The 13,476-nt window shown below is 45.9% G+C and overlaps 1 protein-coding gene across 6 annotated transcripts in view; it reads left to right on the top strand.

The window, feature by feature from the left end:
• herc2 (HECT and RLD domain containing E3 ubiquitin protein ligase 2) overlaps nucleotides 1-13,476 on the top strand; it is a 118,817-nt gene that overhangs the window by 56,196 nt on the left and 49,145 nt on the right. For all 6 annotated transcript variants that reach the window (XM_061235994.1, XM_061235993.1, XM_061235995.1 and 3 more), the window contains exons 39-50: nucleotides 163-345; nucleotides 724-908; nucleotides 1,334-1,481; nucleotides 1,970-2,166; nucleotides 2,764-2,994; nucleotides 3,538-3,676; nucleotides 4,250-4,396; nucleotides 9,760-9,902; nucleotides 10,729-10,996; nucleotides 11,535-11,677; nucleotides 12,249-12,347; nucleotides 13,212-13,380. In XM_061235994.1, the coding sequence (XP_061091978.1) occupies nucleotides 163-345; nucleotides 724-908; nucleotides 1,334-1,481; nucleotides 1,970-2,166; nucleotides 2,764-2,994; nucleotides 3,538-3,676; nucleotides 4,250-4,396; nucleotides 9,760-9,902; nucleotides 10,729-10,996; nucleotides 11,535-11,677; nucleotides 12,249-12,347; nucleotides 13,212-13,380 (2,052 nt within the window). The remainder of the gene's footprint in view (nucleotides 1-162; nucleotides 346-723; nucleotides 909-1,333; nucleotides 1,482-1,969; nucleotides 2,167-2,763; nucleotides 2,995-3,537; nucleotides 3,677-4,249; nucleotides 4,397-9,759; nucleotides 9,903-10,728; nucleotides 10,997-11,534; nucleotides 11,678-12,248; nucleotides 12,348-13,211; nucleotides 13,381-13,476) is intronic.

Consider the following 13,476-nt stretch of genomic DNA (forward strand, 5'->3'; position numbering starts at 1 on the left):
TTTTGTTTTGTCTGAATTTGTGTATGTGTGTATGTGTGTATGTGTGTATGTGTGTATGTGTGTATGTGTGTATGTGTGTATGTGTGTAATGTGTGTAATGTGTGTAATGTGTGTAATGTGTGTAATGTGTGTAATGTGTGTAATGTGTGTTCTGTATCTCAGAAGGGGAGCCGGTGGAGAAGAGCTCCCACCCCACGGCGCTGATGCTCACCAGCACAGTGAACCTGCTGAAGACCCTGGCCCTGTCGGCCGGGATCCACGCTGAGGTGATGCAGACGGAGGCCACGCGCACGCTCTGCGGCCTGCTCAGGATGCTGGTGGATAGCGGGGCCAACGAAAAGACCGGTAAACCCCCAACCCCAACCTCCACCACCGAGCCCCACCACCGAGCCCCACCACCATCCTGCCCTCCAACCCCACCTCCGTCCCTGAGAACCCTTTTCATCCACATGCATGCCCACTGGCTCATGATGAGCTGATGTAAAAAAATTATTTTGAAAATAAATAAATAATTAAATTTAGTATTACATTTTTTTATTTGTTTTATTATTATTTAAAAAAAAAAAAAAGTATACTCTAACCCGTGTTATAAATGGAGAATTGGCTAAATTGAGGAAAAAGTCAATTTCAATTCCAGCATGTCCTTTAGAAGAAAGCAGTAGTTGTCTCTACTTGTTGTAGTTGCACTGCAGGTGACCACTCTTATCCCCGCCTCCTCCCCAGGTTGCTCTGCCCACAGGCAGGTGTCGCGCGAGCAGCACCGGAGCTGGTGCACCCTGGGGTTCATCCGCAGCATCGCCCTCACGCCCCAGATGTGCAGCACCCTCAGCACGCCGGCCTGGATCAGCCTGCTGGTGCGCATCGTGGAGGGCCACCAGCCCTTCACCGCCGTCACGCTGCAGAGACAGGTCAGGGACATTTCATCCACGTACACCCTGATGATGCTCTCATTGGCTCCAGCCTGGCTCTGCCTTGGCTCTTAGCTGGAGGAATTTTGAGCCCGTTTTAATTTGTTTGATGTGTTGAAACCCGTGAAATATCATCAATTAAAAAGAAAATATTTCACACTCCAAAAAGGCTAAATAATAATGACTTTTTAAAAAGCTTTGTAGCCTTTTTTGAGTGTGAACCATTTTCTCTGCCATGGCTCTGCCGCACTGCCAGGTTATTAGATTAAATTGAAATTTGTTACAGTCAATGGAGTCTGTTTCTATTTTTCTGTTCGATAAATGTATTCTTTTTTCATTTGTGAGTACCTTTTTTGTTTCTTAAAAAGTTCTTTCTCATTATCTTGTGGCACTAATTGCCCCCGCTCCCCCCTTTGTGTGTGCAGATCCTGGCTCTGCGCCTTTTGCAAGCGGTGCTCCCGTCCTGGGACAAGATGGAGAGGTCCCAGGACATGAAGTTCCTGGTGGAGAAGCTGTTTGGGTTCCTGGGCAGCCTGCTCAGCACCTGCTCCTCGGATCTCCCTCTCCTCAGGGGTAGGGGGTGCCACACAATTTTGTAGAGCCACTGTTTTAAAATGAAATCCTCCCAACCATCCATCATCAATTTCCATAGACTGCACTGTGACATCACTGCTGTCTCCATAAGCGCACTACACTTTAATATCACTGCGCTGTGACATCACTGCTGTGTCCATAAACCTACTACACTGTAATATCACTGCACTGTGATATCAATGTTGTGTCCATTGCCTTGCAACACTCTGTGACATCACTGCTGTCTTCGTAACCTCACTACACTGTGATGTCACTGCACTGTGACATCACTGGTGTGTCCATTGCTTTTCAGCACTGTGACATCACTGCTGTCTTCATAACCTCAGAACACTGTGCTATCACTGCACTGTGACATCACTGCTGTGTTCATGGCCTCACTGCACTGTGACATCATTCCACTGTGACATCAGTACACCGGGACATAACTGCAGCGTGACATCACCGCCGTGTCCCGTCTCTGTCCACAGAGGGCTCCCTGCGCAGGAGGAAGTCCCGCCCCCAGGCCTCGCTCACGGCCACTCACAGCAGCACGCTGGCGGAGGAGATCGTGGCCGTGCTGCGGACCCTGCACTCCCTGCCCCAGTGGAACTGCCTGATCAACGAGTATGTCAACTCCCAGCTCAGCTGCATCGGCGATGTCATGGCCGGCCGGCACGCCCAGGCGGTAGGTCCCGCCCGCCAAACCAACTGCCAAGTGCACCGGAGAGAGAGCGCAAAGCATGTTGTGTTGCTTATTTAACCCCCTGCTGTATTCTAGGTTTCAAAGGCTGGGCTTTCTTATGTTTGAAATTCTTATTGGTTCTTCCTGATTCAATTGATACATTGATACATTTCTCAAACAGAGGCCGTTGTTGCTCTCTTTAGCCAATAGCTGGAGAGCGTTAGGCATCAGAGCCAAATAGGAGTGGCCCAGGATATACAATGCAATATATATATATATATATATCTAAGTATTTGGACATTGGTTAAATTTCTAGTCTTTTGACTCTATACTCTAGCAGATTAGATGCTATACATTCACTCAGGAAGCGATTGAATACACCTGACTAATCAGAAACAACTGAGAAGCCAACTGTCCAATTACTTTTGGTCCGCTGAAACAGAGGGACTGCGTATAAAAAATGATTAAATTTGAGGGTTTGGACAAGGTCAATTTCAGGTGATCCATGTAGGTACATACATACATACCGACCTGTACAGTGTGTACACTGTGCTAAGTAAATGTAATGTAATGGTGAGTGTGCCCCGGTGTCCTGCTCAGACCCTCTTGGAGGAGTACTTCCCCGATTCGGAGGGCCCGGCGGTGGGCAGTCTGATGGCGGTGCTGGCGGTCATCGGGGGAATCGACGGTCGCCTGCGGTTGGGCGGTCAGGTGGTCCACGAGGAGTTTGGGGAGGGGACGGTCACCCGCATCACCCCCAAGGGCCGGATCACCGTGCAGTTCCACGAGATGAGGACGTGCAGGGTGTGCCTGCTGAGCCAGCTCAAACCGGTACGCCTGCAGAGACCTCTTACAACTGCTTTACACAGTACTTACTAACACCTTACTCAATTCACAATCTCTTTACAGTGTACATACTAACACTTTACTCAAACTCCGCCACTTATACACCATCATACAGTCATGCCTCAGTCATACACAAGCCCTTACACTATATGCACCGCAACTTTATCATACACATACCTTTAAACCTTCAAAAGGGGTGTTCATCCAGAGGGTCGGAGAATGGGGCAACTTATACCCTCGTGGCTAAGGTACATGACTGGAACCTGGAAGGTTGGTGGTTCACACGCTTTAGGTCAGTCCAGCAGTTGGACCCTTGAGCAAGGCCATTAACTCCACATCGCTTTAGGCGGGATTGGCACCTCCTTAGTCTGATCAACTGTAAGTCAATTTGATAAAAGCATCAGCTAAATAACTGTAATGTAACAGCGTGCCATGTTTTATCAGAGCAAAAAAACTGTTCAAGCCTGTGCAGAATGGCTAAAATGCATGTGAATGTGTGTGAGTGAGCGCGGGTCTCTCCCCCTCTAGCTGCCGGTGGTGGCGTTCAGTGTGCATAACCTGCCCTTCTCCGAGCCCATGCTGTGCGTGTGGGCCCAGCTGGTGCACCTGGCCGGCAGCAAGCTGGAGAAGCAGCGCATGAAGAAGTCCCTCAGCCGTGGCCTCACCGGTACGCTACCCCCCCCCCCCGCAGGATGTACGCCGCTCCGGGAACACAGCGCACTTCCTGTCTCTGTGTCACCCGGCTGGCTTAAATGAGAAACTGCACCTTACCTTTGAAATGTTTTCACCGAGCAGTATTATCAATATACTGGTAACTTTGATATGTTTTTTCATTAGCAGTGTTGTTTAATTAGCAATATACTGGTCAGTGTACCTTAGGAATGTCAGAAGACATCTTTTTCAGAGCAAATTTCCCAGCTTACGTTTTTTTTTATATACAATCCTTTCATACAGCTTGATATTTGATGTTCTGTAAAATGTGTGTGTTCTGTTTGTGCGTGCGTGTGTGTGTGTGTGTGTGTGTGTGTGTATGTGTGTGCGCACGTACGTCTTTCTGTGTGTGCATGCGTGTCTGCATGTGTTGACTGTGTGCGTCTCTGTGTGCATGTCTCTGTGTGCATGTCTGTGTATGTCTCTCTGTGTGTCTCTGCATGTGTGTGTGTGTGTGTGTGTGTGTGTGTCTCTGTGAATGTGTGTCTCTGTGTGTCCGTGTGCATATGTGCGTTTCCCTCCCCTGAAGCGGACCAGGTGGACCTGCACCTCCTGCGCTGTCAGCAGCTGCGTCTGTACATCCTGAAGGCGGCGCGGGCGCTGCTGTCTCACCAGGACAAGCTGAGACAAATCCTCTCCCAGTCTGCCGTGCTGGAGACCGGGCCCATCCCCAGTGGTGAGAGCCTGCCCCTTACCACACCCGGGAGCTTCTGCTCGAGTGTCCCCGGCAATGTTGGGCCCTTACATTGACACTGGAAAAGATACGCGCCGCCCTACGTCTTCTCTCCAATACTACAGAAATATTAAAGGCAAAATGTATTTAGTTTCACAACAAAACGCGAACGAAGCGCGAGAACTAAGATTCGGTATCCAATCTATGAGATTGAATCTGTGATGAATCTGTGGGGATGGGCTGTGTCTATTATATATCAATACAACGAACATATCCGCTTTATGATTGCTCACCTTTTTATTTAATTTTTTAAGTTTACAAAAACAGCTTCCGAACATGTCAAACATGCGCAGAGAATGTCGGCTAGATATTGCAGTCCCAAATTATGAAGTTCTCTTTGGCTGCCTACTTTCTTTGAAAGCTGACTTTTCTGATCATTTGCAAAGATTTCTGGGAAACTTGCCTGTGTATGTTATCAATTTTTTGTGATGGTGCAGTATGATGATGGAATATATGGCACCGTCTAGTGAGCTACAGCAAAGTGAAATTGCCTCAGAAGCAAAGATAGATCTCTAGAGAAAACAAACCCGTCGAAAAGATAGCCAAAAAGTTGTCAGTGGCATTTTTTTGGGAAGCAATCGCAACCATGGCAAAACTTCTGTAACGTTAGAGATATATCTACAATTCCCTGCTCAACTGCTGTCTTTCTAGCCCCGTTGTAGAGCAGATGCCCTTCAAATGACTTCAGTGTGTTGAAAAAGCATTTTTCAAGGTCATATGTGTGGAGTGCACTGAAATAACGCTACCTCATTATTTAGAATGAGTTACCTGCTGCTGTGTAGCCTATCAGCAATTGTGTTTCAGTCACCTGATGATCCGCATGCACTGTTCAAAGCATCTGATAATTTTCAAGCTACAAAATTAGGTAGGGTGTGTTCAGTAAATATTTTTCTCAAAAATTCCTATGGATAAGAAATAGGCGGTAACCTGCTGTTGCATTTTTCTGTAACACAGATCACACATGGTTACACTTTGCTAAAGTAATGCATGCAAACTCCTAGCCCAGTGTTTTAGTCAGGAAATCTGTCATGTATAACGTGCTAAGAATTATATGCTAGTAAGCAGCTTTTCCCGTGAGATTAAGTTATTGCCTCATTTATCTTGAAGACCGTGCTGTTGAATGTAAAATACACCTTCCATCGTCTTGTATAGTCGACACAGTAGGCACGGCACTTCACTCAACCGCTGAAAAAAGTGTTGAACAGAATATGACGCTGTTGCATTCTGTCCAATCAGCATTCATTTCTTTCTCCTTCCAAACCACTCGCTCAAATCAACGCGGATCAGTTCCGCTTTGAAGATGGCATGTTAGTGACTGGCATGCTATGTCTGCTCATGCGGTGGACATTTTGGCTCTAGACTGAGCGCGTGGGAAAAAAACGGCAGGTCCATTACTGATGCGGCGCTCGTGCTTGTGTGGTGAGGATAGCATGGCACTCTGGAACTCTCTGGGGCTATTAGCCTGTCAGGCTGTCAGCCTCCTGCCGTGGTTTGCTTAACCCAGTGCCGAGTCAACATGGCTTCTGCATGGGCAGGCATGTCTGTTACTGACTCTTCATTGACCTGGTTCAGTGCAAAGCCTCGAGCCAACCTGGCAGCTGCGTGTCCAGACATCCCCCGTCGTGACACTTATTGACCTGCTGCTGTGAGCACTGTAAGCCTAGGGCCAACACGGTTACTGCGTGGGCAGAAGTCGCCTGTCTCTGACACTAATGGCTATGTTGTTTTGTGCACGCTAAGCCTAGAGCCAACATGGCAGCGTAGGCAGACCTTGTCTCTGATACTAATGGACCTGCTAATACGAGCACAATAAGCCTAGAGCCAACATAGCAGTGCGTGGAGTGGTATGTTTGTTCTTGTGCTTCAGGGTCTTGCACTGCTCAGATTTTATAGAGATTTATTGCTCTTTAAATGAAATGTATTGCTCAGTCCATTCCATCTTCTGTTCCCCTATCTACAATCTCCCTCAAGTCTGTCAACATAAATTGGGCTGAGTTTCAGGACCTGGAGCGTCATTGTATCTTTAGGCACAGTACTGTGCATAAGTCTTGGTGTTAAATCTAGATGTTAAATCTAGTCGTATTTCAGTCCAGTTTATTATTATTTTTCTCCATTAGTGTTTCAGTAGATAAGAGCAAATTAGAGATTTCTAAACATTAATTTTACAAAAAATTAAACGTTACGGAATTTTATATCTAGTGAAATCATATAACATTAACATAAGTAATGGACTTTTTGGACAGAAACCTGAAGAATCAAGGCTGTCTGGGGTGACCTGGGGAGCCAGAAGTGAGCGCGACAGCAAAAGTCTCCAAGTTCTCCAACCAGTTTGGAACTACCTACCAGTTCATTTTCTCAGGAACACCGTCCTGTAGTTTATAAGAGAACTGATACTGTTTTAAAGGCGAAGGGTGGTCACAACATTGGTTTCATTTAGTTCTTAACTTCACTGCTCTGTTGTATTATTATTGTATTTTTTATATATATATATATATATATATATATATATATATATATATATATATATATATATATATATATTTAGAAAGTTCTTTTCATTCTTTTTTAAGGCGTATACACTGACTTTTCAGTAAATGTGCTTTGTACAAGACGTTTGCACAGTCCTATATTTCTGGTTTCCTTTCAATTTGCAGCCAGTTAAGGTCTTGAGAAAATTGTGTTTTTAACCTAAAGGCCCACATGCACCAGCCTTGTCTTCCTGGTTTTAGTATTGAAAATGTCCATATATTCTATATTTAGGACTATATTGTGACACCAGCCAGCCACCCACTCCTGCCCCTCAACTATTGGACAGACTAGGTTTTCAGCCTAGCTTTACATAAGGTGATAGTGTCTGCACCCTGAACGTGAGCAGGCAATTTGTTCCACAGGAGAGGAGCACAATAAGAAAAGGCTCTGCCCCCTAAGGTACTTTTAGCTATTTTAGGAATAACAAGGATGCCTGCTCCCTGCGAACAGAGCATTCGTGAGGGAGTATAAGGAAGAAGTAAATAATTTAAGTAGAAAGGGACAAGCCCATCAACGGCTTTAAAGGTCAGAAGCGGTATCTTATAATCTTATGAAACAGGAAGTTATATTCTATATTCTGACACCAGCCCGGGGCTTAAACCATAACTCACATTTTCACATATCCCTCTGCTATGAGGAACCAGCTGCTTTGAGATGTGACTTCAACCTGGGGAACCTGAGAGAACTGTTGTGCTCAATACTGCCCCCTAGAGGGTCATTAATTGATTTCAAAACAAGTGTTCAGGATGTTCGCTAGTTTTTATGAAAAGGCTTGGATTTGGTCTACATTTATCCTTTACATTGACTTACAATTACACAGGTTCGCTGTAATTATTTGTAAGTGCAGGTTAGTGAGTAAGTGTTGGAATTTGCTGACTAGCTGTGCTGGTGGGTGAAAAAAAGGTTCATTTTAATAATTCTAAACGGTTTAAAGGATAGATGGATAGATGTTCTACCTGGATAAATCCAGGCCATAGAGCCCACACAAACCTGCCAATGAGTCGACTTTGATGCAGATGCAGGGTTCGTCAACTCAAGTTAAGTAATGGACAACTTTTTGGACAGTAACTTTGAAGAATCAAGGCTGTCTGGGGTGACCTGGGGAGCCAGCTGTGGCAAGTTCTTTAATATGTTTCGTATAACCTGCCAGTTGATGTTCTTATAGAACTGCAGGACAGTGTTCCGGAGAGAACTGTGATGGTGTTTTAAAGGCAATGGGTGGTCACAACATATTGATGCCCACTAAATCTTTTTTTTTAAAGAACCATGCCCCCAGAGCTCAATTCCCCTTCTCCTCCTGCGGTCAGCTCGTTGTGTTAACATGGACAGTGGCAAAAGAATGCAATAGTGAAGGAGACTGAGAGGGATCGAGGAGCAAAATAAATGGTAAACAACTAACTAACTTACTCAGAAGATGAGCAGGGTTTTCATGCCGCTATATTCTATATTGAGGACTATATTGTGACACCAGCCCGGGGCTTAAACCATAAGTTATGTATGCATGTATCCCTCTGCTATGATGAACCAGCTGCTTTGAGATGTGACTGCAACCTGGGGTACCTGAGAGAACAGTGCTGCTCAATACTGCCCCCTATAGGGTTAGTAGTTGATTCAAAAACAAGTGTTCAGGATGTTCGTTAGTTTTTATGAAAAGGCTTGGATTCAGTCTACACTTCTCCTTAACAATGACTTACAAATAAATACAAGTAATGTGTGATCGTAAGTCCAGTTTAATGAGTAAGTGTTGGAATTTGCTGACTAACTTAATTTTAAAAAGTTTAATTTTAATAATTTTAAACTGTTTAAAGGACAGATGGATAGATGTTCATCCTGATTTGAATCCAGGGCATAGAGCTCACACAAACCAGCCAATGGGCCCAATTCACCCTCCCCCTCCTGTGGTCAGCTCTTTGTGTTAACATGGACATGGTGAAAGAATACGATAGTGAAGGGGAGGGGGATTGAACGAGGAGCAAAAAAAAAAAAAATGGTAAACTACTAACTAGCTACTAAGTACTAGCTACTAACTAACTAACTCAACAGGGCTCTCAAATATTTTACTAGTTATGGATGTGTTGCTTTAACTTGTGGAAGAACCTATGCACTTGTAAGTCGCTTTGGATTAAAAGCGTCTGCCAAATGACTAAAATGTAAATGGTTTCAGTGTTTTTACTTAAATCAGTATGGAACACAAATCGAAAGCCCCAGGATGGCATGAAAAGCTCACGTTCGCAAAGACATTGAGAGCCAGAAGCAAGCAAGACCGCAAAAGTCTGCAGAATAACTGTAGCACGTTCTCCAATGCGTTTGGAACTACGTACCAGTTAATTTTGTTATTAAATTGCAGGACAGTGTTCCTAAGAACTGATGCCGTTTTAAAGGCAATGGGTGGTCACAACATATTTGATTTGATTTCGTTTTTTTTGCTTCACTGCCTGTATAGTTTTTTTTTTTGTTTGTTTTTTGTTTTTTCAATATTGAGAGAGTTAATTTCATAATTTTTAAAGCATTAAAATTTTTTGTACATGTGCTTTGTACAAGACTTTTTCACAGCTGTATTTGTGGTTTCCTTTCAGTTAGCAGAAGATGATGTTTTTAAAGGCCCACATGGATCAGCGTTCTCTTCCTAGTTTTAGTATCTAAAATGCCCACAAAATGGGAGTCAGGTGTGAAGATGGCCTGGCCAATCAGTAGCACAAATTGTTCCATTCCATTACCTGGTAGAATGAGGATTGTTGCACTCTGAGTCACTGTGCGTTCTCTCCTCCCTTTCTCAGAGGACACCGTGGCGTCATCTCCGGACGTGGGGGACCTTTCCCCCGACGGGCCCCTGCCCCCCCTCATCCTCCTGCAGCAGCTGCTATCGGCCGCCACACAGCCCTCTCCCATCAAGGCTATCTTCGACAGGCAGGAGCTGGAGGTGAGCGCACACACACACACACACACGTGCACACACACACACACACACACACACACACACACACACACCCCCATACATCCACACACACACACACACACACACACGCGCGCGCGCACACACACATGCGAACACCCGTACACCCACCCACACACACACTCACCCACACATTAGGGAACGTGTGGCAGCAGCAGTTGGGCAAGTTGTTTTAAAGGTCCCATATACACCTTTCCAGTGCTTTATTTTATGTCTTTATATACATAGAAGACATTTGTATGTACCAGAAACAATCTATCCAGGTTTACATGTCCATTCTCCAGCGCCTCTTATGAGCTTTACCAAGAACAGGCTGTTTTAGTGGCTGTGTCTTTAAGGCTCATTGATATCAATCAACCTCTGTTTTCATTGGCTGGCTAGCTCCAAAAAACCAAACGCCATCTGTGCCGAGTGCTTTGATTTGTTTCCCGCTAAAAGGAGGCCGTGCCGAAACAAACGAGCGTATCGTTGTGATGTCATAATTTCACTTCATGCGGATTGTGTGGATTTATTTGGGATCTGCGCACTTTGATACTTTCACAGTGTTTGTATTACACTTCTGTATAATCCACATGGCAAGGAAATTTGTTTTACACAATATGGGACCTTTAGTAAAGCCGCAGAAACTGAGGAAAGTAGACTTGCGGAAATGAGGCATAATGTGGTTCACTTGGATGTGTTTGTATGCATTTGCATTGCAAATTTTCTTTTTGTCAATTTTCTCTATTGCATATCTGTCTGTGTCTGTATTGTGTGTGTATATATATATATGTGTGTGTGTTCGCGGTCCCAGGCGGCGGCCCTGGCAGTGTGTCAGTACCTGGCGGTGGAGTCCACACACCCCTCCTCGCCCCTGTTTGAGGACAGCAGCTCCAGCGAGGCTACCACCCCGGTGACCGTGCAGCAGGTGCGGCCGCCCAGGCAGAAGAAGCACAAGACCTCCCCCCTGCCCCCGCTGCCCATCGTGCTGCAGCTCATGGAGATGGGCTTCCAGAGGAAGAACATCGAGTTCGCCCTCAAGTCCCTGTCTGGAGCCACGGGAAGCGCCTCTGGGATACCAGGTACTGCAGGACAGGCTGGGGCGTAGCTAGCAATTCTGGGACCCTGCACTTAGGCCCACAGGCATCAGTGTTTTTCTTCCTGGTTTTGGTATCCGAAACGGCTGCAAAACGTTCGCTAAGAGAAGCGACCTCGGTCCCTCACCTTGCCCCAGAACACCACCTGCCGTCAGCTCTCTGTGTTAACATGAACAGTGGTGAAAGTGTAGCTTAAGGGGAGAGAATACAACAGTGAAGTAGAGGGAGTGGTTAAATAACTGGTAATTTACAAACTAACAACTAACTAATTTAGAAAATCAACAGGGTTCTCAATAGGTGTCCAGGCTTTTGGCTTGGTCTCAGAGCTCAGAGGTTTACGTTTATTTAGCAAATTTAGCACATGATTAAGCAAAAACATAAGTCATATAATGTGGGAAATGGTTTATAAACAGCTTAGAATAATAGCTAGATCCTAAGATATATTTTGTCCAGAACTTGAGGCCCATTTCAGTGTTCTCGCTGATTGGTCTCAGATCTCCATCCCCGTGCTCTTTGGTTTCAGGAGTGGAGGCCTTGGTTGGGTGGCTGCTGGACCACCCTGATGTCCACGTCACTGAGCTCTCAGACGCTGACACCGTGTCGGACGAATACTCAGACGAGGAACTCCTGGAGGAGATGGAGGAGCCAGAGACGGCCTTCCCCGTAGTGAGTGTCCCCCAGGGTGGTACTTGGTAGATAAAAATATGACTAAAAGGATAAAGAGCAAAAATATAAGCAATGTGTTTTTCAAAACTAATAGGTACGTTAACCAACATTGAATAGACACAAGTGATGTTTTTCACTTAAGTTTGGAGATGTGTTACCGTATCGAGTATGATTAAAGACAAAAAGAAGGAAGGAAACTACTACTGCCTCCTGCCAGAGTCCTGATAATAATGACCTGAGTCAACAGTTATTATTTGGATTCAAATATTATTCTGTGCCCGATTTCCCTCGCCTGGTGCAATTAAAACAACCAAGAGGACCATAAGGCAGGGTATGCACTTTGTAAGCTTGGTTCCAACACGCCAGACACGCTTAGTAGAGCATAGAAAAGAGTCCAGAACAATTACGTCTGCTGAGTAGGGCTTGATGTCTGCACAGGCCGCATTTCAGAATGGGTTCACTTTCACGTTGGCAGCCGCGCTTACGTTTCAGAGAAGTGTTATCGAAGCCAAAGGCTGTTGCTATTCTGAATGTCGTTCCGGGAAATGATGGTGGCTTGGCTCCCTTTCAGCCTTCTGGGGCTGTGGTGACGGAGAGCCAGACCTTCAAGAAGAGGTCGGATTTCCAGAGCAACGACGACTACGCCGTGTACGTCCGGGAGAATATACAGGTGGGCCTTTGTCCGCCGACCGCAAAGAGCAACCACATTCCCCATAGAAGACTGGAGTTCCAGGCGGTGCTTCTGCCATTGCATTAATTACACTGAACATCTACAGATGGCTTTGGTTTCAGACGTCTTTTTCAAAGACTACGCTTCAATCCAGCAATTGACCCCCCAACACCCCACCCGCACATGCCTTGTGCCTGACTGTGACTATATTTGCAATATATCACAAGCTCTCATGCCTCATTAGGGTCACGGTCGACAGTTGGGGAAACCCTGAAATAGAGGTTTTTAAAATTCATTTTTGGATTTCGATCAGTTACATCCATCTCCTCATGCAAATAATCTTCACAGGAAATGGTGGAGCTTTTCTGCGGAGGGGATAGACACACATGCGTGCACTCACACACACACACACACACACACACACACACACACACACACACACACACACACACACAGACACACACACACACAGACACGCAGAGACACACACACACACACACACACGCAGAGACACACACACACACACACACACGCAGAGACACACACAGACACCCACACATGCAGAGACACACAGACACACACACGCAGAGACACACACAGACACCCACACATGCAGAGACACACACACACACACACACACACACACACACACACACCCCGCACACCACATACACACGCATGCACACACAACCCACACACATACATGCGCACATACACACCCACACCCCACACACGTACACGCGCACATACACACCCACACCCCACACACGTACACACACACACACTCACACCACACACACACCACACACACACACACCACACACTGCGTAACATTATGCTCCGGCCCTCTGTGTGGTTCCTCAGGTGGGGATGATGGTGAGGTGCTGCAGGACGTATGAGGAGGTATACGATGGCGACGTGGGGAAGGTGATTAAGCTGGACCGGGACGGCCTCCATGACCTCAACGTGCAGTGTGACTGGCAGCAGAAGGGAGGGACCTACTGGGTCCGCTACATCCACACCGAGCTGCTCGGTACGAGACTCTGCGCTCAAACACACTGCATGAGAACTGGGTTATCTGTCTTCCACACAGAAAGCCAGTTGCAGCCAGCTCTTTATTGCTCTTTTG

This window comes from Conger conger, chromosome 3, assembly GCF_963514075.1.
Source record: "Conger conger chromosome 3, fConCon1.1, whole genome shotgun sequence".
In the NCBI taxonomy this organism is placed as follows: Eukaryota; Metazoa; Chordata; class Actinopteri; order Anguilliformes; family Congridae; genus Conger; species Conger conger.